At 42.3% G+C, this 24,370-nt stretch overlaps 2 protein-coding genes and 1 pseudogene across 3 annotated transcripts; all 3 read right to left on the bottom strand.

Moving 5' to 3' along the window:
• Nucleotides 1-962: 962 nt before the first annotated feature.
• On the bottom strand, nucleotides 963-6,028 carry LOC118365976 (probable polypeptide N-acetylgalactosaminyltransferase 8; annotated as a pseudogene).
• Nucleotides 6,029-7,506: 1,478 nt separating this feature from the next.
• LOC118366324 (dual specificity tyrosine-phosphorylation-regulated kinase 4-like) lies at nucleotides 7,507-16,138 on the bottom strand. Of its 2 annotated transcripts, XM_035748903.2 has the most exons (14): nucleotides 15,427-16,138; nucleotides 14,534-14,623; nucleotides 13,454-13,627; nucleotides 13,176-13,290; nucleotides 12,817-12,980; nucleotides 12,555-12,691; nucleotides 12,290-12,430; nucleotides 11,947-12,085; nucleotides 11,718-11,799; nucleotides 11,423-11,595; nucleotides 11,236-11,296; nucleotides 10,613-10,742; nucleotides 10,045-10,235; nucleotides 7,507-9,843 (listed from the first exon to the last, which is right to left on the bottom strand). In XM_035748903.2, the coding sequence occupies exons 1-14, from the start codon at nucleotides 15,448-15,450 to the stop codon at nucleotides 9,566-9,568; spliced, it is 1,899 nt and encodes a 632-aa protein (XP_035604796.1). In that variant the 5' UTR covers nucleotides 15,451-16,138; the 3' UTR covers nucleotides 7,507-9,565. The 2 variants fall into 2 exon arrangements, with proteins under 2 accessions (XP_035604796.1, XP_035604797.1); XM_035748904.2 differs by lacking the exon at nucleotides 13,454-13,627.
• Nucleotides 16,139-21,029: 4,891 nt separating this feature from the next.
• Nucleotides 21,030-24,095, bottom strand: LOC118366323 (RAD51-associated protein 1-like). The gene is given in 10 exon segments (XM_035748901.1): nucleotides 21,030-21,271; nucleotides 21,417-21,569; nucleotides 21,675-21,824; nucleotides 21,932-22,069; nucleotides 22,217-22,309; nucleotides 22,507-22,613; nucleotides 23,350-23,494; nucleotides 23,620-23,666; nucleotides 23,911-23,934; nucleotides 23,936-24,095. Coding segments are annotated over 10 exon segments (1,056 nt in total). The 5' UTR covers nucleotides 24,007-24,095; the 3' UTR covers nucleotides 21,030-21,143.
• Between the last annotated feature and the right edge of the window lie 275 nt (nucleotides 24,096-24,370).

The raw sequence follows: 24,370 nt of genomic DNA, 5'->3' as shown, positions 1-24,370 counted from the left end.
TGTTCGCAAAACAGAAGTGCAACTTTTGCAAGCATGCAGTGGAGTCCTTAGGCCATGTGATTGATGCTGACGTTCTCAACACAGCTCCATCGAAAGTGACAGTCATTGCAGAGGGACCTGCTCCCGAGAATGTAAGCCATCTGAAGTCATTCCTGGGCCTCCTGAACTACTACGGAAGTTCATCAACAAGCTGGCGAAGCAGCTGAAGCCTTTGCATGAGTTAATGAGAGAGAACAAACTCTGGTCGTGGACAAAGGAGTGTGACGCTACTTTCAAGAAAGCAAAGGCAGTGTTGATTGATAAGGTGTTGATTCACTTCAACCCATACAATTCAACTGGCCTGTGACACTTCCCCATATGAAGTTGGGGCCGTCGTGTCACTCCACACCTGCAGGAGAAGATAAGCCCATTTCCTTCATGTCAAGGACTGAAATATCCGCAGATTGAGAAAGAAACGTTGGGTATTATCTTCAGGATTAAAAATTCAACACCTACCTGTTCGGATGGAGGTTCACCTTGCTGACAGAACATCGTCCCCTGACCTTTTTTTCCGCACTCTGGCAGCACGCTGAGTGCTCACAGCTATGACATCAGGTAAAGGAAGGCCTGAAGCGCATGCCAATGCTGACAGCTTGTCATGGCTTCCCCTCCAGAACAAGTCTCTGAATGTCTTTGAGTGGCCCAGCCAGAGCCAGGACTTTTTAGTATAAGTCTGTAACTTAACAATGTGAGAAAAGTAAAGCAGTCTGAATACTTTCTGAATGCGCTGTATAACTCCCTGCCACCGAAGCTGTAAGAGAGAGAGAACTCATAGAGAAATCCCTGAGCAATCGAGGACGGGTCTTCTTCAAAACTACACTGATGTCAACTCAGATCTATATGATGTCAATGCAGAAAAATATTCTATAACCCTTTTTGTTGAAAATCTACAGTGAATCAATAAACCACAAATGAGCGTAAAATACAGGAATCATATTTATTATTTCTTTGCAATTACATTCAGGACCAAGGACAACACAGCTCAACAGCATTCCACATTCTGTTAAAAAAATTTAAATCTGTCCCCATGAAGCTATGTCCAACCAACAGCTCACTAAGATCACACAGTCATCTCACTGCTGACCACTGATTGGCTTTTCAAAGGGTCATGATAATGCTATGTTCATAAAGAAGTGGGAAGGTGGTAATTAACACTTGTGAAGTCGTAAATATCAGTTGAATGCATTCACGTGCTTTCAACTTGTTGAGAAACTCAGATTGGCTAATGGCCAACAGGCTGCGTCAACCATAAACTGTAAGTACAGATATCATGTTTGTACAAAAATGATAGTGTTCAAAAACTTAGTGTAAATAATGTTTTGTTGTTGCATTTAACTGCTGATAATGCCGTTAAAAAGGTAATTTCCTTAGTAGGTGACGTCAGAGGTCAGCATCTGGGAGATGTTGAATCTCAGGGATGATAGACGAGTTTCCCACGGGTAATTACCAGTTGGAGGGGTGTTCAAGTGGAATTTACGAATCGTATGTGGTAAGTCCCACTTTCCCACTTGCTTATGATCGCGGCATAACTCCTATAGTCCTGCTGTATTGTCTCTGGTACAGTAGGCCTAACTATCTCAGTGTATCAGAAGTCTTTTATCACATTCTGTATTAACCAGTGCTGCCCACTGCACTCCTGAATGATGAGATGGTAGAAAGTGTCCTCCCCTGGGGCAATCTCCAGACATCTCTTTGTCTGTCTGTTCTGGATGGATTTTCCCTGTAAAACACAGGAAACATTCCACTGTACAACATCACACTAAAGTCAAAGGCATCTCCCATGTTTCCAACAGTTTATAAGCATCAATTTCCCTATATTTCATGTTGGAGTGCTTACCTGTTGAAATTCCCAGAGCATGTGGAATCCCTTCTGCTTGGCCTCCTTGCAATCATACAGTCCTGGGGTTTGAGTGCCAATGTCCATCAGACAGCGATTACTGTTGTACTTGTGAGACTTGATGCCTCCAATGTAGATCTCCCCGCTGGCTCGATAATAACAGTTCTGGACAGAGAGGATAGATATTTAGGCTTTTCTGTATCTTTGGTATTGACAGTACTTTGCATTGTGGTATGGGTTGAATCCCGGCTCTGCTATGGGATGGACCATATTATACAATTGGCTACATTCTAAAATACCAAGCACTAATTATACAAACCTGTGGACCAAAATAATGACATCCATATAAAATAGGTGTGTTCCCCGGAACTGGGCCTTGATCTATACAGAGATCCGTCTTCAGGTCATTGACCAGCTGTTGATTTTATGGACACAGATTAAACAATAATAAAAGTGCAAATTCCTATCCTGATAATGAGTTGGAATTATGACCCTGCATCCAATTAAAGAAGTAATTATATGCACCAAACACACTTGGTGAGGAAATAATTCCAAAACAACAGTAACATTTTAGCATCACTCACAGCTCCATAACCAAGCAAGTCACCCAGGGGGTCTAACATTGGATACACATTGTCCAGATACCACTGGAAGGGTTTGCAGTTCAGACTCTTTCTCAACTTCTTCCTCTCTGAAACATCCCCAATGTCTATGCCATGATCCTGTGGTGAGAAAGAGGAAGATTCCTAATTCAGAATCACAGGCTGTGTGAGCAATCCTTGATGTTGGCTTACCACCATCATTTTACATAGATCCTATGAGCTTTATTATGGCATTGAGTAATAGACCATTCTTATAATATTGACTGTCTAGTCTACTTATTTTCAAACACAAAGCATGCATAACAGCGATGATTGTTATTCCATAGGAGCAGCTGAAAAAAAAAACTATTTTTTGAATGGTTTGTTGTGTACAGTACCTTCAGTGGGAGGTTCCAGGCGATGTTGACATTATGTTTGTATTCATCCATCCAGACCTCAGCCACTCTCAGAGCATTCCTCTTCATTGTAATGCTCAGGTCTGGGAGATAGGGTTTATGGGCCCTCTCGATGTGGGCTATTTTAGAACAAGGTATGACCTCGACACTTCCACCACACAGCCACACCTAGACACACCAAACACCAAGAGACAAGTACGAGTTTATAGATATGGACTGAAGTGTCTGGATGTTGGACGTAGATTTGTTTGTTCAAACTGAACGACTCAAGAACAGAAAGCAATTCTGCAAACACAAGTCTGCTTTGATTTCTAACATTCATTCATAAACTGTAGCAGAGGGCTTACCCGGATGCCCAGTTCAACATTTTCACCTCCATAGATCTTCATACCACCATCCAGAGCACCAATTTCCCCAAAGAACAGGCGATCAACCACTAGTATGCCCATAATGGAGGGCTCCTGACAAACATACACAACAAATCATGGTCATTTCTAAAATGGGAGATGTGACATTCATTTTAATGAATAGATAACGCAAAATAACAATACAGGTGTAAATATTAGGTAAGATTTTCCTCCCAAAGCTGTGGTTTCCATTTCGGCTATTCAAACAGACTTGTGAAACAGGACATTCCTTCGTTGATGAAATCACAAACAACTCACTTTCCTGGCTGTGTCTCGTCTTTTAAGGCATACCACTCAGGTCTGAAGGACTCGTACATACACCACAGGGCCCAGTCAAAGGCGTCTGCACTCGGCCAATAACGCGTGACTGTCAAGTCATCGAAATGGACTTTGTCAAACACCGGTGTCAACACCAACGTGCGGTCCTCCTTTATCCGCGCTAACAGAGGCTCCGCCCTGTTCACAGAAACACAGAGTGAAAACATTGCGTTAAAGGAGACAAAAAAATATCATTGAGTGTCTTTATAATATAAACCATTCAGACTACCATTCCACGTGGACTTCTATGTGGGCATCCAAGATGGCTACCACGTCTCCTTCAGCTTCCCTCCACCCTGAGAGGCGGGCCTGTGTGAGACCGAGCTGCTCCAGGTGTCTCACTCTCTTCAACAAGCCCGGACTCTCTTCATCGATGAAGCTGATGTAGGCATCCAACTTCTCCTTTAGGTCCTCTGCGAAAGCAGACACTTGCAAATCATTGGTACACAACAAAAGTTGAAAGCCACAGTTGAGTTCAAATATACTTTCAAATGTTTGTAGAGAGCATAGACAAAGAGCAGAGGGCATAGACAAATTAGGCAAACCATTGGAGCTGTGGTCATCCACCAGTATGATGTCTTTAAGCAGGCGTTGGGGGGTCTTGTCTATGATGCTGCAGACAGCTCTCTTGATGATTGACAGGGCCTCGTCCAAGTAGATCAACACCACGCTGATGGTGGGCAGGTCATGGGGGTACTGGTGATTAGCACACCTGACAGACACAACAAAAACATTTGGTCCACCTCATATCATTCAGTCACTTCACCAAAGCTGCTGTTTCACTCTTAAAGTTAGTACATTTCAATGTCATTGAGAGAGCTTGGAATTATACGGTTCTATCTACATTATTGTCACAATTGATTTATAGACAAAGCCTTGTCCTGTTCAACAATCTCTGTAATATTTGTTTTGTGGAGAAATTACCAGGCAGGAGACAGTTAGTTTTCATTTAGTCCAAACCCCTCGTGCTCTACAGTTCCCGGCACCCTAGTGCGCATGTGCATTTCCTATTAGGTGTAGTAACGTAACACTGCCGTAATACATTACTGCTTAGTAACAGCATAGTAACTAATATAAACAGATGTAGATCCCAGATACTACAATCTCTACCTATATAGTACTCTAAACACCCCAATCCATGTTGTAGAGTTTAAAAGAATGCAATATATAAATTGCTCACACCATTCAAACTAATGAGGGGTAGAACCTTATTGGTTAGATAGATAGATAAAAAACTTCTAATCCTATGGTCACGATTGCCCAAACTGCATTCACAGTGCTGGAGATAGATTTGACCTCGGGTGACCACAATGCAACAGACTGTGGTTACAATTCAGAAGTCTTGAGTTATCGATCATTTTTTTGTGTAGAGGTGGCAGCGAGATGAGGAAAATAATTTACTTTGGATCACGAGTATCAGGGGTGGTCTGTCACTCTGGAAGGCATTGTATCCATACATCTGAAACAGCCCCTCTGCCTCTTTCTGCTCCTCCTCTGAGAGCTCATCACCCCAGGTTGTAAACAGAGCTGAGTTGGGGTACAACTTCTTCACCACCTTCCTCTCCTTCTTGACCTCGGTAGCCTTCACAGCCTGTGTGAAGTGTGAAATAACATACTGGGATCAACTCTACATGTAGGCTCAGGCTAGATTCTAATGTGTTCCCTAAATCTGCCCTACCAGCTACAACAGTGGCAGACTGCAGTCCAAGTACAGTATGTGCAGTGGTGGAAAAGTACCCAATTTTCATACTTGAGTAAAAGTAAAGATACCTTAATAGAAAATTACTCAAGTTAAAGTGAAAGTCACACAGTAAAATACTAGTTGAGTAAAAGTCTAAAAGTATTTGGTTTTAAATATAGTTAAGTATCAAAAGTAAATGTAATTGCAAAAATATCCTTAAGTATCAAAAGTGTAAATAACTTCAAATTGCTTATATACGCAAACCAGACGGCACAATTTTCTTGTTGTAAATTGTTTACGGATAGCCAGGGGCACACTCCAACACCCAGACATAATTTGCAGACTAAGCTTTTGTGTTTAGTGAATTTGTCAGATCAGAGGCAGTAGGGATGACCAGGGATGTTCTCTTGATACGTGAATGAATTGTAGCATTTTCCTGTCCTGCTAAGCATTCAAAATGTAACTAGTACTTTTGGGTGTCATGGAAAATGTCTGGAGTAAAAAAAATATATATTTTTAGCAATGTAGTGAAGTAAAAGCTGTCAAAAATATAAATAGTAAAGTACAGATACCCCCGAAAATGACTTCAGTAGTACTTTACAGTATTTTACTTCAGTACTTTACACTGCTGAGTATGTGGACAGAGCTACTGCCATTTTCCTTCCAGGTACGGCACAGTTAAATGAAGGATATTGAGACTTACCCAGCTTCTTGATCTTCTCCAGCCTCTTAAGCATGTCCTGAGTCATTCTGATGGGCCCTCTGCAGTCTCTCCCCATGAGAATGAACCTCCCTCTTTATGGATGTGATGTAGAGCATTCCAGCAGCCATGGCCAGTAAAGGGGCCAGCTCTCGGACCCAGCCTAGCCTCATCATCCCTCTGCGTGTGATCGCTCACCCTGGGGATACAGACAGGACGGCCTTCCTCTCTCACTCTCCGACTAAGATCCAGGCTCCCCTGAAAGGGGGGAGTGTGAGGTGCACCATACCTGGCTGCCACTCACCAACACCTTTTTTAAATATTTGCACAACTGAACAGGTCAAAAACATGCACCTAATGGATCCAACTGTTCATTTGGCATTCAAGTCATTGTTGAGGCCAGGGAATAAATGCCGAAAGCCACAATACTACAGGCTGCAAAGGTGTGGCTCTCTGAAAGTGATGGTCTTGGCTGTCACTAGCACTTTGTCTTGTAATTCAAACTTAAGCCCACAATGAAGAGTATCTGTAGCTCTTCCCATTCTAGAGTAACTGAAAATCTGGTTGACCACCTGCTTTTAAGAGGTAACGGAGCAACCTGGTCTCAGAGCATTTCGTATTATTCCGTATGTAAATCCACGACACTCCACTTAGTATGTTATGTTTCGTATGGTATGTATTCATTTGTAGTTGTTCATCATCCATTTTGAATGATACAGTATGTTACGAATTACAATTCGTATGATGTCGCAAATTGCAATTCTTGCAATATGTTATGAATTTGCAAGACGTATGATACTGTATGTACGAATTCCAATTAGCTAGGTGGATAACGCTAACGTTAGGGGGTAGCTAGCGTTAGCTAGGTTGGGATTTAAGGTTAGGTTAAAGGGTTAAGGTTAGGGGAAGAGTTATCTAACATGCTAAGTAGTTGCAAAGTAGCTAAAAAAAAGTAGTACTGTAGGTAGTTGCAAAGTAGCTGAAAAGCTAAATTTGTCCATGAGATGAGATTCAAACACACAACCTTTGGGTTGCTAGACATTCACGTTATACACTCAACCAACCACCCTCCTTTTGTTCTTGCCTTAAGAGACCTTCGGTCTTATGCAACCATACCAAACGTAACATATCATACAAGTTTGAGCATCCCGGATTTAGTTTTAGTATGCTACGTCTAGTCTATGAGACCAGGCTGAATGGAGCATTGAAGTACATCTCAATTTCCCCTGTGTCTAACTTGCTCTCAGAGCTCAAACCAAGCAGCATGAGGGTCTGGATGCACAAGGTTGACCACTGACCCTGTCTGGTAAATGAGGTTTGAGCATAGAATGTGTGATCAATAGAGGCAGGGAACAATGACACTTTGTTAACTCTGTGTTCACCATACCTTCTTTTCTTCCTCTGGCCTGTGTGTTCACCCCTCACTCTACCTACATGGTAATGCTATATGTTGCTATCGTTTCGTCGACTCATACGCTGAATGTTTGAGTTACACAGCATCAAAATGATCAAAGGTCCAATCAAATGGGCAGAGGCAAGGAATATAAAACACAATTTATTCAATTATATGTTCTTTCAATTACATGTTCATTCAATTACATGTTCATTCATTTTTTCACATCAATGTACAGTTCATCAGGTGGAATGCCCTCAATTCAATTACTTCCAAATAGTCCACAATGATTGATTGTGAAATAATTTGGTTGAAATGAATGCACACACTTTCTATTTGTTTTAGTACAGTACAATAAAATCAACAATGTCCTGGCATGCTATTATACAGACTTAGAGAAAGCAAAACAGTAATTCAGTACATCACACAATATGATCATTATGGGCACCAGTCGGTGGGGCTCTCTTAAATAACAATGTTCAGTGAGCACAGAAGAATAAACAAGAAAATCATTAAAATTACAATTGAAACATGGTAAAAAATATATATTTCATTGAGACATTGCCAATGTGACCTGGTACACATACAGTGCTTGAGATATATTACCACAAATATTTAATATACATGTCACACCTTAAACCAATAATTTAATCATAACAAAATTGTAAAATGTACATTCAATTATGTACTGTTAAAAAGGAAATGTATTCCATTTCTGATCATGTTACAAATATAAACACTGTTTTAAAATTACTTTCTATAACTGGAGCAAGTGAAAAGCATCAGTACAAGTTGCCATAAAGAAGTTTAGAGAGAACAAAAAAAATCTACTCTCCTTCATTTGGCCCAAGTTTTATTGAAGAAAGCTCAACATTGTAGCAAATTGTCCTTTTGTTGAGGTAAGAGAAGTTAATCAAAATAGATGGAACTGCTTTGATGAGGAATTAAGAGCTTTTTAAAATGAAGTTTGTGTGAGGAGTAAAAAAACAGATGATGCATTGTGGGTCAGAGGGAAGTCACTTTGGATGCTGAAAGGCACATTTGAATAACAAGTTGTGAGGATCACTGGTCAGAATATTCCTGTTTTGCAGACACTGGAAAACTTTGTATATGACAATGACGTATGAAGAATATCAAACCATCCAATACCAGTCCAAGCTAGACATTTCAGGTCAGGAAAATAACATTCATCATTCATTGACAACTTGAGAGCCCTGTTTTAGAGGTAAAAGTTGTTGTCAGGTGGACAGCATTTTTTCTGACTTTTAAGTGATTGTAATTTTATTCAGTAACACCTAGGGTTTTATTAATTTTCATAATAAACTAGTAATGAAGCATACTATGATCAACAACCACAAATGATTGAGTCAAAGTCAAACTCCATAAACATGGTAAACTCTGAGTAATCTCTAGGGGAGTTTGTGCACATTAGTGCTTTATGTTTTTCCCCTATCACCATCATCTCTGCATGGGAGATGCTTTGTGCTGCTAAGAGCCTTAAACATCGCATCCATGGCACGGGCAACTCCTTGGGCTTGCCATGCATATTTCAGTGCAAACAGGGGACAGGGCTTAACCTGTGTATATTTTGGGTCAGACGTCTGTGTTGTCAAAGCCAAAACGTCAATGCCAGTAGAATACGTGCAGGGAATTAGCCTACTCAAAGAGCTTTAAACCTCTGGCAAAATGACATTAAATGTGGCTCGGCCTAACCTGGCTAGACCAAGAGTGGAAAACAGGCCAATCTGGGCATTGATCTGGGTTCTAAGCTAAGGGATCCCATTTTAAACTAATGCAAGTGACCTGTGCTACTTTCCAAGCTTATGACAAGTGAATGTGGCCACATTCTAGATGCAGTAAGTCCATTTGTGACTACTGCAATAACAGAGAAGACCAACAGTTGCTGATACACAGCTCATTACCAAAAGACCCACCAAAGACTGTGTTCCAAAGACGTCTCCTGCAGCTAGACAGAGTCTCAGCACTAAACATGTGATTGGACAAGGAAATAAATTCTATAGTGCAGCACAAATATAACAAATTGATAACCCACTACATCTACAGGATATACTCCAACCATGACCCCCATTTAATGTTATTAATATGTGTCTTATGTTTGACCTCTGATGTGACCTATGCATCCCCCCACCCCTCATCCCCCTCCCAGCCTCAAGCCCTCTGTACCTGGGGCCTTTATGTGATGGGGGACAGGCCCTGCTGGTGCTCTAGACTGTCACTGTCTGCAGTGTGCTCCAGCGGGGGCCTGATGACAATGTGGACTGATCTCTCCCTGGGTACCTCCTGCTTGCTGCTGCTAACAGCCCTGGTGCCCTTGGTCCTGCCCTCGCCCATCTGGCCCTCAGCCGAAGCCCCGATTGGTCGCAAGCGCTCGGCGGACGCCAGCTTCACAGAGTTATCTCTCTTGGGCCTGTCTGTGACGTTGGAGAACGGGCTGGAGAATGCCTTGTCAACTGCGTCAGAGAGAGGGAAGTAAGATGCCTGTTACTTTATGTACATCATAGAGATGTGGAGTCAATTTAGTCTTTGTGTCAATCTGCCACTCTCAAAGTATAAAAAATGCCTATAGTGAAGTTTTTCTTCTTTTTTTCACATGCAAACACATACGTATGAGAAGGCATGGTGGTAGTATGGTAGATGACTGCTCCTCTTACCTATCCTGTTGATAAGGGCTGGTTTGTGGGAAATATGCTGCGCTATCTTGTTGTTGTTCTCCACGTTGCCGAGGCTCTCGTTGGGCCTTCTCACAGTGCGGGTCTTGGGCCGAAACTTGCTGGAGCGTGCCTCCTGGATCCACTCATGCTGCATGGCCTCGTCGGGTGTCATGCGCTTCTTAGGGTCCCACCTGACAGAGAGAAGAGAGTCAGTCAGAGGGAAAATCCCAATTGCATACTCCTCGTGTCCTCTCTCCTTCTCAAAACCGATCGGAGGAGAAAATCAGGGGTCCCTCCCCTGTGACCTTCTCCTCCAGTGGGTTTTGAGATGGATCTCGGTAGAGAGGATGCAAGGAGGATGCAAATGAGATTATTCCAGAGAGAACCAGAGGTAAAACCACACACTGGACTTCCTTGTAGATTTCAATCTCAATGGGCCTCACCTGGAGGCAAAAGAGGGCTCACTTCACCTGACAGTTTAACATGATTCCTTACTATTAGTAATATTTGAGATTGGGTGATTCTATGGCTGTGTTATTGACAGGTGTACAGTGTGTACAGTACATACGCGAGACAGCGTTTGATGAAATCCAGAAAGAGAGGATCGTTGGTCTTCAGGGCACTGGCCAGATCCTTGGAGTTGAGCCGTCTCTTTCTCCCCTTGCTGTTGGTGATGTTCCTGGGGTTGCCCTTGGAATCTGCACAATCACAACCAGTGATTATCAACAAGAGGATCTCTTACTAAGAATTATAAACCGGGTAGTTTGGGTCCTGGATGCTGATTGGCTGAAACAGCATTTCAATCGTCTGTATATCAGACAATATACCACGGTTGTGACATAAACATACTTGTTTACTGTTCTATTTATGTTGGTAACCAGTTTATAATAGCAATAAGGCACCTCGGGGGTTTGTGGTATATGGTTGATATTCAGGCACTCGCTTTCACGTTGTGCATAAGAACAGCCCTCAGCTGTGTTATATGGCCAATATACCACACTCCCTCAGGCTTATTGCTTAATTAAACACCATGTGACACTAAAATTATGCAAATCCCTACATCAGAAATGTATACATTTAACTGTGATCCTATTGGTACGTCAGTAGAAGTGAAAGGTCTCAGTTAAACAGAATTTCCATCGAACAATCAAACAGAAAACCATGTGACTGCACTAGATCAAAAATGCTTACCAAAAAATTGCCTTTTCCTGGTCGCTGTTGACAAGAAATCAGTTGGAGGCATTCCCAGTACCTGAGAACAAATCAGACAAACACACACAGTGAGTAATACATCAACATTGCTAGCCAAACCACAAGGTTGAAAGAGCCATTAACAAAGAGAACATGATATTATAGGTACTAGGTAGGTACTAGGTACCTCCATGATGCAGGCAATCTGCTCCATCTCACTCTCCCCAGGAAAGAGGGGGAAGCCAGTGTGGAGCTCAGCCAGGATGCAGCCAAAGCTCCACATGTCGATGGCCATGCTGTAGGGATGGCCCAGGAGCACCTCTGGGGAACGGTAGAAGCGGCTCTGGATGTAGGTGTAAACTGTGGAGGAGGAGAGCCAGGAATTAGGTATGCTATAATGTGATACTATAATGAGGTTGTGCCCCCTGTTTGCCTACTTGATCAAACCTTACATTAGAAAACATACAAACTAAGACACTCACCTCTCTGCTGCTCGTAGCAGCTGGAGCCAAAGTCAATGACCTTGATGTTGCCCTGGCCTTTGTGTGACAGAAGAATGTTTTCCTGGAAAATAAACACCCAAGTATGAGCACATTCTCTCCATCTCCTGTGGCACCATTAAACTGAACCAACAAGGAATATGTTTGCAAATATGCTTCACTTTTCATTATGTAATGTTAAGGGGTTAAAGGTCATGGCTAGGGGTCATACCGGTTTTAGGTCACAGTGGATGATCTTCTCTTTGTGCAGCATCTGCAGGCACTTGAGGAGGGAGTAGGCAAAGCGGCGCACCAGGATCTGGCTGAAGCCCTGGAAGTTGTTCTTCTTAAGGAGTTCGTACAGGTTCACTCTGCACGGTCAAAGATAAGCAAACATCCTTTAGATTTAAATGGCCAAATAATCTTAATACTACATGTTTACCTCCTGTGTATGAAATATAGCAGAAGTATTCTCTCCTGAACTAAATCAACAAATAACAAAAGGGTATTATTGTATTTCTGAATATGATCTTATCTTTGGCCCTAGTGTCAGTGTCTGTGTCCGTCAAGCCTACCCCAGGAGCTCGAAGGAGATGCAGAGATGGTTCCGGAAGTAGAAGTGCTCCTTCATGTGAATGACGTTGTGTTGGTTGTCTCTGTCCTTCCTTCTCAACGCATCCAGGATCTTCAACTCCACCATGGCCTGGTGGTGGAACCTGCAGCCAATCATAACAGAGAAGCAATGTTATAACATGTGTCATAGCATGTTATTAGTGAAAGGTTGGTATTCGACAACCCAGCTGTACTACGATATGCTAGCTAGCTAGTGGCGTTAGTCACCTTTTCTTGTTGCGAATGACCTTGATGGCAACAAGTTCAGTGGTCTTGTGATCCAGGCACTTCAGGACCTGTCCGAAGGATCCTTTCCCGATCACCTCCAGCACCTCAAACCGGAAGCCTATGTGGTCATGCGCGACCTGCAGAGAAAAGGGTATAATTTACTTTAAAGCAATACTGCAAAAAGTTTACTTTATATGGCACGAAAACTGGTTCTGAAATTCACAGTTTCTTTACTGCCATCTTTGTGCCCATTTTATGTTACCTTCAGATAGCCTCCGCTCTCATCGTCGTAGCCAGAGTTGTGTGGCAGGCTGGGGGAACCCTTCATCTTCTTGGCATCCAGGCCCAGGTACCAGACCTCAGAGTAGTCCATGATCTCCTCCTGCTCATGCTCCGTCAGACGATCTTTGAACGCCTTCAGGACCTCTGTATAGGAGGGAAAGGAAATTACTGTCAGCAAATCCCAGTTTGCATTTGTTTCTTCCTGATTAAATAAGATCAAGGGACAGAAAACTCTTTCTCCTTTAGAATTGCCAATACTAAACGCCAACACCAGAAACTTCCATCAACGCTTCCCTACTCTCCAACTCAGGCCTAGTCCTACCCTTAGCCCACACACACCTGCAGGAGACATGGGCAGATTGTGTCCCTCAATATTCCTCTCCTGCTCCTGATTGTTCTTCCTGTTGATGGAGTCTGGCAGACTCTCCACTGTGGAGCTCCGTAATCTCTCATCCTGTCAATTACAAAACATACAGGAAATTAACTCGTTTCAGAGGTTTTGCATGGTAACAATTTAACACTGTTATAATTTCTCAGTGGAATGTTTCATTGCTTCACTATACTAGGCTCTAAGTACATAATACCAAGAGATTAGCCTAATTGTAACAAGGACTCACCTGGAAGCTTTCCTGGTGCCTGGTTCCTGAAAGCTGCCTATCACAAGTGTTTTGCAGCCCCTTGCTGGTGATGTGGGGCAGGATGCTTTCGGACTGGTGATGGTACTTGGCATTGTTTACAACCAAGGGCTTAGCATCCAGCTTAGGCAGAGTGCCTTTGCCCGAGCCACAGTTCTACAGCCAGAACAAGAGAGAGAGGGCGGCAGAGAGAGAAGGACCCACATTTAGAGGGTCATCTAGGTTAAATCAAACAGATAATACAGGTGTTGTTACATAACGAGGTTTGAGGCACTGGGTGTTTCTAGTTTTCCTGCCGATTCAGTAATGAGGCAAGTAGCCTGTGGTGCCCAGAAAGGGCATAGAGTTATGTGCCAGGGCGAGAGTGAAGCAGGGTCTAAAGCCTTGGAGGTCTGCTTTTCGACAGAAGCTTTCACTGCAGCCCGACTCGGAGTCTCTCTCTCTCCATGTATTTTTCCTTCACTCTCTCTTGTTTATAGGCTGCTAGTCTTTCTCGGTACTCTAAGTAACACATCCTCTCGAAAGATGCCCAAAAGGCTAAGCTATACCAGGGCATCACCTCTGACTGAATAGAGCTGTGCTGCAGTTACAGTAGTATGGCTCTCGTGGCCTTATTGATTTGAACTGAAACAACGCTGCCAAATCGAGAGGGGAATTTATATTTATAGAATGCACTGTTTAATCTCCAGGGCTTTACTGCAGTATCTGCAATATAAATTATTCATAAAAAGCTATATATAGCAACATGGTACCGAAGACAGTTACCTTTGCACCCGGCCAGCACATATTCACACTCTGTTATTATGAACATTGAATTGTTTGGGATGAGGAAAATTACTGTTAATCTTAAAACTCAGGATCCACAATTCACAACTGGTGATAACTACCTTGCTCCATCTTTTCAGAGGTGCGGGCTGGGCAGTTGCATCATACAGTATTCCCCGACAGCTCACACTAGTCACAGTACTCCCACACAACGACCAGATCATGACACAGTCATCGTATTCCCCCGCACACCCACAAACAAGAGCAGAATACTGGAGGACCAGGGAGTAGGTTTACCTGCTGCTGCTGGTAGGCCCGGCTGGACCCAAGGCGTGTGCATTCAGGCTGGAGTTTGTGTTGCTGGGAGTAGGTGTCGGGCCTACCTGCCTGTGGGGATTGGACGAGAAAACAATGTCATATAATATGAGCTAGCTGAAGATGAACACACTCGTGCACACACCTACACATCGGCACACATTATTTTGCTTGGCCCCAGCACTCACACGTGCACACATGCACACACACACCAACTGCATATGGAAAATCTATGAATGCCAACGATGTAATTAAATTACAATATATTTTTAGAACTAGCGATGATTCTCACATGTGGTTCATATGCAGCTATAGTCAATCCTGCATAAATGCATGGGGGGGTATTCCACTATGGCTACAGTAGAGGGGGGTATTCCACTATGGCTACAGTAGAGGGGGGTATTCCACTATGGCTACAGTAGACACATTAAGCCCGTTTTTGAATACTGCAATACAAAAATGTGCAGTAGCCCAAATATATTGTGAATCCAGTGCTGACACCAGCTAAGTGTCAGCCATGACAAACAGATCATATTAACCCAGTAGACCCCAGGAAGCTAATGATCCATTCCTGAGCACACCAAGCTGTAGATCATGGGGATTAAAGTGGGTTAGTCAATCTGAAGGTCAGTGGAACCATGAGACCATGGGAGTAATTATGTCAACACATTGACATCTGATTCTGAAATCCGCTGGAAAGTGTTTTTTTCAGACCTAATTACTCTCTGTCCAGTACAGTCTGTCCAGTACACTTAAAGAGTGCAGAGAGGTTCCAAATACAGTACTGTGAAATAAAACAAAATGCAAAAAAAGCTCATGTTGAATTTGTATCCAATAAGCTACACAAAACAGCAATAGCATTCTTTATACATCACCTTGATATGAATTTCTGGAAACATTGCTTTCTAACCCGGGTGAATTCCAATTATCATCGATAAATCACTCCTAGTTGGTCCACGTGAGCGCACAGCTTGAAAACATTCCCAGGCGCAATTTTATTCCCGAGTAAACGCAGAAACCAATATTCCGCTTCGCATCAAAACGACGTTGGGGCCCGGTGGAAATTGCAGAGTAGTGCTGCTGAATAGTAATGAACGGACTGTAATATTGGAAAAAGCTTTGTCAGCCGAAGATTATGGCGAGTGTGCACGCTGTTGTTAGCCTGACGCGCATATCGTCGGAGAGCCACCTGTTAGGGTATTCTACGGTCACAGCTTATTTCACATCGACAAGCGACACCGTGGACTCCCGATATAGATAGCTTGTCAATTCATTAAACTGTCCAACTCCGCAGACTCCTCAGTCATAACTTTCCAAGCATGAGAATCAACATTGCGCGTAAAACCGTTATGTTGCTGGTAGCCTATAGAACCATGTACAGTATTTGCCAAATCCTCCAGCAAAACAAAATCCATCGATAGTTTGTGACCAAGCTCAAACAACAACAAATCCCCTCTCTCTAGCCCCTGTATGACACCACTTTTTCTTAAGTCCCAAAATCCTTGGGTTCAGTCTTCGCGGTATTTTATCTCATCGTGTAGGCCTACTGTAGAGAATGGGATGCACCCACACTGGTTCAATGCTCACGTGTCAGACTCACTGTCCGGGAACTGAAACTCAGAGAAACACTGCTGAGTAGCAACCACACATCTGAGGTTATTGATTACCACTTCACTTTAGTCTCCCACGAAGGTACCATCAAAATAACCACATTAAACATCGAATATTTAATGATTCACAACAACTTTACATTTGTAAAGATATTTAGTTCAACAAATGCAATTGTCAAAAACAGTACTAAATCAAATGTTTAATCATTGGATCAGTTTTTAAATCACACACACAGCTATGTCTTACTATACCTGTAAGGACATTTTTGGTGACCAACAATTGATTGCCATTTAAAATCATATTTTCCCTAACCCTAAACCTTAGCCGGCATGCCCTCACTTCTCAAAATTGTACTGTAAAAAACAAATGCACACACACACACACACACACACACACACACACACACACACACACACACACACACACACACACACTTATAATTGAAAGGGAATTACACATCAAGGCAAACCATGTGCGAGCTCATCCAGAGTGGAGAATCCTTTGAGATGTGGAGGAGAGCCATCTCCACCTTCATATGATTCATCCTACATACCCCAAGCGTGAAGTGGGTGGTACAGTATGTTCTACTGAAGCCTACTTCAGCACGGTCAGTCATCTCGGGGTAGACACGACTACATAACTGGTCGTTTCATAACACGCTTTTATCAGTGCTGACAGAAAATACCTGTTTTCTTTTCATTGCTACCCAGTGTATTTCTCTCACCTTTGATATACCATCCATATATGGGTTTTTTGCCATTACACAAGCTGCAGTCTCCATGGTGATATGATTTCCAGCTTCAGTCCACAATATTGAAGATGCGCATACAGTCACAACCAGTCCTCACTAGTAAGCCTCCAGCCTTTATCTGTTCATGGCTATATGGCTAAAGTGTTTTCTTAATGCAGTGTAGCAGTTATACCCAATAGTACAGTTGAGGTAATTGGGCAAAGGGTCATTGTCCACACTATTTTTTGGCTTATAACACTAGACCAACTGGGAAAAATTGCACAAAGGTAAAACATAGCCCTTTTTATTTTCTAGTGGAAACAAAGGTGTGTTTTTCCTGCAGCATGATGGAGTGCACCAGTAGACCTGTGTTGTTGTAGGTGGGTGTTTATTCTCTAACTTTAGTAGTAGGAGGTATCCAAGGCTAAGGAGTATGGAGGGACCACCCACTGGTCTAATCCAGATCAGGCTAAATGCCATTAGTAGCCTGGCCTGGACTGACTGCCACAGAGACACGGAGGAAAACCACTCGAAGGAGCAGAGCTAGGTGCATAAGCACTGTGGTGGACATCAATAGCAACACAACTCTGAGAGCACACGAGGCAGTGTTAACTATAGCAATATAACTAAAACACAGTGGCCAAGCCTACATCTCTATTGTTAAGACCTCCACACACACACAATCCAAATGCCCTTCATGCAGTATGAATTTCTATGATCGAATCCAAGGTAAATCCAACAATAACAAATAGCATTCAATAACAACCACCTCTTCACTGCTGATCCAAATAAAGACAAAACAGGCATTAGTAATCAGCCCTGTTTAGAGTCTTACCTTGTCACCTTCATGTCCCAGAACAGGCCGGGGACAGACAGGCTTGGCCTGTGTAGCTGGCCTTTCCCAAGGACTCATACTATAACACAGATTGTATATGCTTCTATCTGCATACAGAGTCAGACAGACAAAATATTGTCTTGAGTAGACGAATATGGCACTGCTGGCTTTACACTAAACAGTGCTGTCTGTCAGGGGTCAGAACCGGTCTAACCTTGCTGGTCAGAGTGAACTCTATCCTTTTGACTGAGCAGTGGTGGTGACACAACTGTCCCAGACAGGTAGGCAGGCAGACAGACACCTCAGGCAGGCGGTGGCTGAGGAACGGGAAGTGAATGACAGAGTGGGCTACCTTTCAAGTTCTTTCCTCTGGGAATGTGTGGGTTATTTGACTTAGCTACAAGGGGTCAGAGAATGCACATACTTGCTTTTCTTTGTGCTGCAAGAGAAATTTAACTCCACAACATACAACGGGGGCACTTTATAGAATAAAATGTAGCCTTCAGGATTAGAAGATGCTTCATTTCCAATTTCCAACTAAATACTTAGACCAGGAAAACACCGGACACACACCACAGACAAGTCAACAGAAATGTCCATCGCCATGTATAAAATGACTGCTCAGTGGACTGTCTATATAGCATGTATAACATGTTGTAGAGCACCCAACGCCTTTGGCTTATCACTCCCCATAAACCCTGAACACAGTGTAAGCGACCTGTCTGCATTGTCTGCCACTCTGAACAATCTGTCGGCACATCCGCCATGTGGTGGGGTGGGGTGAGCTGCACTGTCTGTTCCCCTGTCCATGGTGCTGGAAATGAGACAGGCAGTCTGGCTCAATGTCGGCCAGGTAAGCCAAGACAGGTTTACGTCACCTCCTCCACCCCCTGCCGAGGGCAATGGGCTAGTGCTCCAACAGGCCATTTTCGGCTGCCACTGTTTGCAACCACGTATGGGAACAATGTACAGCCATGAGCATTTTACCTGAACCAAAATGTATAATGTGATGTTTCTTTTGAGTCCAATAGGAACCAATGAAAGCAAGCTTTAAATCAAGCAATGCTCATGTTTTTTTCTTCACTTTCATTATCAGCCCCAGCTGAGTTCTGATAGTATATTCCAGAGTTTGTGGCAGATCGTGCTGCAGCCAGCAGTCCTAAATAGACATTTGATCAGAGAAGTCTGTATAACAACATATCTAGTAGCATGGAGATGTTTCCTTAGTGCATGGCGTGTAGAGGGAATTGATCATCTCTCACCATTTCATATTCCTGCCTTTGATTCCACCACTGGATCAGGGAGTCTCCCACTCTTCTTTTCTTGGTGGCTTTTTTTCATTCCACACTTCCTATCCTGTCCTCCAGTGGTCCAGCTATTTGTATCCCAAATCCCAGGTAGCCTACTGCAGATCCCAGTCACAGAGGATAATGACAACTGTTTCAATTATTTGGAACTGCAGCATTGCATAGAATTCAGCCTGTGCAGAGACTGTGCTACTCAGATATCAATATATGGCATTTTTTTAATTGCTAGAGGATTGAAATGTAACTAGGGTAGGGCTTCAGATTGATGGTAAGCTTACATTCTTCCTGTGGTAGGCCCAGTTGGATCCAAGGCTGGAGTTTTGTTAGGCAAATCTGACTGTTGCATTGTGGGCTGATCTCAGGTGGTCAAGACATGATCTAAGTGTCTGCTAAATGTCTATATTATACATATCAAGAGGAATACAGTACCTTTTCAACAATGGGAGAAGTTGGTTCCTGTTTTTGATAAGTCTCTTCAATGTATATTTCATTTCTTTCCTATTGAAACAGGAAGGTCATCAACTTCAGAGGTTTAAAGAGTCTGAAGATTTTTGACATCCAGGGCTTTTTTTGTTGTAAAAATAGTGGAATTATCTTTTGTGAGCAAGTTTTTTAAATCATATTTGTCTGTTATCCCTTTAGATGTTTGCATACAGTCAGTTGATGAGTAAATAACACAGCAATAGAATGAAAAAAAAGAAAGAAAATGCACTCATTAGGCAAATTCACGGTTACGCGTCATGTCACTGTGATTTCATGATATCGTAATGGAGATACATTCGGACTGACGGCGGCGCGCTGTTGACTGATCAGCGCTAAAAGTGAAATTAACACGTAAAACAACGCATTATGTAACGCTAAAAATCATGATGTTTAGTGATTCACTTTCCATTTCTGGTTTTGGGAGAAATGAGCATTATCATTCACTCAAAAAACAACTGTCCACAATGTTCCATACCACAGGGGAGATGTTGCACAAACTCATTTGGGCCTATACAGGCGATACTGGAAACATGCTCACTACATAAAAGGTTATAGTTTATATTGAATCTTTAATGTTTCATATTTACACATTGTACAAAGCTTTCGCTGAACAAAATCCACAAAACTTTATAAACACACATAGAATACGTACGTTGCCTATTCTACTGGATGTTAGTAAAATCAGGGTAAAACGTTATATTAAGGGCCATTCTGTAGTTGCTACCTCCATTATTTTACTTTTAAAATAAGCTGTTTTACTCCAATGTTTGACAGAAACAATAAATCAACTAAATGCAAACACTACCGACTGGGCAGCCTTCAGTTCAACTTCTCGTTTTTATTTACATTTGGTTTAGTTGTCAACTAACGCGAATTTAACATAAAATTAACAACAAATGTCATGTCGTTTTAGGTTAAAAGTTGGGTGAAGAAAATATATAATGCCCTTACCTTGACTTTTTGTAAATCCAATCCGTTTTTCACGTTGATTCAACTTCATCACATATATATTTTTGGTTGAAATGGCGTGGAAACAAAGTTGATTCAACCAGTTTTTGCCCATTGGGTATATAACCTCAAAACATGGTTAAAACTAGTTTTGATATCACGGGTGGTCAGTCCTTACATCCACAGCTTTGTCTATGAATTTCAGAGTTGTTACATTTCTCCAGCCTCATCCCTCAGCTTTTTACCAAAACGGGGGCGGGGTCTCCGCTTTGTTGTTGATTCAACTGATTGCCACTTTAACAATGATCATTTTGCGTTTTAAGATAATTATATCCAGCAGAGTGCGCCATTGCACCATTTCATTTACATGTTGGAGTGAAAACTAAAAACAGACAGAAGACAAACTCTCTTTGAAATAATAAAAGACACAAAAGGGTTTGAAATCTGAAGGCTTTGTTGTAGGCCAAAAAACAGTATAAGTTGGGAATTGTCCTTTGTTAAGTCAAATGGTCCAAAAGATGAGCTGTTATAAAAAGGAGAGCATGTACGACCCCAGACTAATAGTAATTTACAGTACAATTTTAATGCCTCTTATAAAATAGACAGATCTAGAGGATTACAAAAGAAATCCTGAAAGTCAACTGTCAACTACACAGCTCCTCTAATAGATAGGTGGGGTCAGTGACTAGCAACACTGGGGTGAAGGGGTTTGACCCGCACCATGCGAGACAGTCCAAGTCTTAGACCCTGCCCTGGAGACTTGACTGGGGCACTCTGTGATGAGCCGGGACTTCTTCCAACGTGACCTGATGACAAGTTGTATGATAAAAATAATGGGTGAACTGGGTCTTAAAATGCCTGAATACAAGGCACAACCTTGTTTCCAAACATGCAGTCCTACACCTGTTTATGAGATTACGATGACCTCCTTGACCTTTCAGTCAGTCTTACCTGGAGGATTCCACTTGGGTATTCTGCCCCCCGCTGGACTGCCAGAGACTGCAGGTCTGGAGACAGGAGAAGTGCCAGGAGACCTCTTGGGCACGGAGGCTGGCTTGGCAGTTGGACTTCTACCTAAGGTGGGAGTTTTTAGACTGGGAGTCCCTGTAAGGAACAGAAGGACAATTTGATTGAAACTCTGCAGGCTGGGAGCATAAAAATATTGAGTTATTAGAATGGCAGTTCATAGTTCCTAAAGCTATTAAGTACCTGTCAAATGTGGTTTTGAAGGCTGTTTAGCTTTTGGTTGCTCCTTCTTGGCTGTCTTCTCTTCTGTGTTCTTTTTCTTTGGTTTCTTTACTGTGAACTCATCATCATCACTTTCAGCTGGATCACTGAAATCAGCATCACTCTCTGAATCTGAATAGAAAGGAATATTCAGTATACAGTACACAACAAATGTGTGTCATGAAATACCTGGAATGTAGAAAAACAAAGAGCCTATGCCTTTGGGTTGCTATGACAACCTGGTGTCCCTTTGGGATTGTAGTCCTCATCGCCATCCTTCAGCATGCTCCTTTGCTGCTCTGTAGCCTTGGAGGCTGCCTTCCTCTGTCTGGAGGGGGCGCAAGGGGATCCCCGATCATTCGTGATCTGGTCAAGGCCTAAGGGAGGAGAGGATCTAATCACAAAGGGATCACTAGTGACTGTGAGATGCAAAGGCATTGGATTGAATAATATTAAATAGATTTGGCAGTGGTGGGCATGTGTAGCATCACCACCCATGCATTTGAGATATCAAAAATAAATACCTAAAAGGTTGATGTCCACACAGGAGTTGGAAAGGCGTAATGATGGATCCAGATTTTCACCATCTCTTTGTGGTTGATTCTTGACATATTTTTCTAAAAATATATAAAATAAAACAAAATTCAATTGCAAATAATTTTTGGCAGTGAGTGAGAAATGTGAGTCATCCATTCTCTACTGTATGTATGTGCATATTGTGATAAAACTACTATGGAGCCAAACCACTCCAAATTGCTGTTGAACAGCAATGTTTCAAACACCAGTTGTTAAGAATCAACAATAAAATGCAAACCTGGATTATAAGAACATTGTTCCTCATTTATCTCGGTGGTTTTAAGCAACGACAAAGTAAGAGCTGCTTCCAAATCTCTGTCATACAGCTTCTCATCCAATGGTTTCCTGAAAAACACAGGTACAATTCTGATGTTAGCATATTTTACATTAAAGGCCTTCTCAAAGGGACATGTGACAGAAGTGTGACAGAGCTAACATGTAACACGTGATATGTGTAGTTGAATTCTGGTCATCCTGACCTGCAGTGCTGAAGTTTCACCGACAATACTGATCAATATAGAGCAGATTGATCACAAGGTTACATTCAGAGAGACTTTGACTCTGTATCACCATGACACATCAAAACACCCCTACTGCCACTGGCCTCAGAGACCTTGCCAATGATTCACCACACCTTGTGGCTTTTTGTGATTTGATGCATGGCAGATCACAAGCAACACGTCTGGCTAAAATACTCATTTGAGTTTGAGCACTGATTTATGGAGTTCTTCTCTGGGCCTGTGGTCAGCATGATGTCATTCCATACACCATCTAGACACACTGTCCCGAATACTGCCTGCAACTGGCTATTTGTTATTGTTTATCTGTCACTATGCAGAATAAGGTGAAGGGGCACTGACTGAGGGCAACAAAGACATTCAGAGTGTCTGTGTTCTGAATGCATGCTTCTGTTTGCATAGCTGCTGTCACACACTACAAAACTGTTAAGAATATTTCATACCTTTTGTCTCCACAACATATATATTGAGGAACAAAGAAATAAGTAATTCTATTGAATATATGGTGTTTTTTTATAAACGTTTAAGGGTTCTTTCTGCTTGTTTCTGATTCCACTTCCTACCTGTTCTTGTGGCCTATGGGTTGTGAGCTAGTCTCTTGACTGGAGGCCTTGTTTGAAGATTTCTTGCTCTTCTCCTGCGCTGGCTCTTTCACACTCTCCTTGGCTTTTTTGCTGGGTGGTGCTTTCACTGAGGCAAAATCATCATCTGTTGCACATTATCAGAAACAGTGGAACACATGATTACATACAAACCATAAAAGGAGAAGGGAATTGCAACACCAACTGGCTATTTACACCATAAATTAATGAAATACATTGGATTTGACATACCATCAGCCAACTCCTGGAAATCTGAATAATTTACAAGCTTTGTCTTCCTGTCAACAAACACACACACACACACACACACACACACACACACACACACACACACACACACACACACACACACCTTATAAGTGACGAGATTTGCAAGATCAAGTAACGTTAGCCTCTCTAGACATACGGGTTGCCTCTCACAATGTACCAATGTCGGTCTGGGATTCGTACTAACGTTACGTTAGCAAGTTACTGTAGCTAATTAAGCTTAGCTAATAAAAAAAGGTACGTTTGGTTACAAACCTAGATGGTCGCTCCATATCAGTTCTTTTCTTTAGCGATGGTTAAAATAATATTATTGCTCAAATGTTTTAATGATCGTATCATAAAAGTAGCCATAAAACATACTATGCAGATTTCTTTCAACAGTGGTCTCTGGTCTACGAAAACAAACTTTCCATCACCCCGCCCGAAAATGTGATTACAATTCTCACGATTTAGATTCGTTGATTCGTCGTTTCTTGTTCTTCACGTGTGCGTGAGACAAAGGGACATTTTCAATTCTATATAGTATCGTTAAGTCCTCTCTTCGTCTCCTTCTCAAAACCCAATGGAGAAGAATGTCAGAGGGGTGGGACCTCTGGCTTTCTCCTCCAATGTGTTGTGAGAAGGAGACGAGATCTTCCCAAAGATATTTATAACTACCCCTCCTTGTTCCATCTGTGTGATGGTGAGAAGAGGCGAATCTACTGAGAAGAAATAC

Source organism: Oncorhynchus keta, chromosome 33 (genome assembly GCF_023373465.1).
Source record: "Oncorhynchus keta strain PuntledgeMale-10-30-2019 chromosome 33, Oket_V2, whole genome shotgun sequence".
Classification (NCBI taxonomy): domain Eukaryota; kingdom Metazoa; phylum Chordata; class Actinopteri; order Salmoniformes; family Salmonidae; genus Oncorhynchus; species Oncorhynchus keta.
The sequence above is the reverse complement of the archived record's forward strand: the minus strand, read 5'-3'. Positions and strand labels throughout refer to the sequence as shown.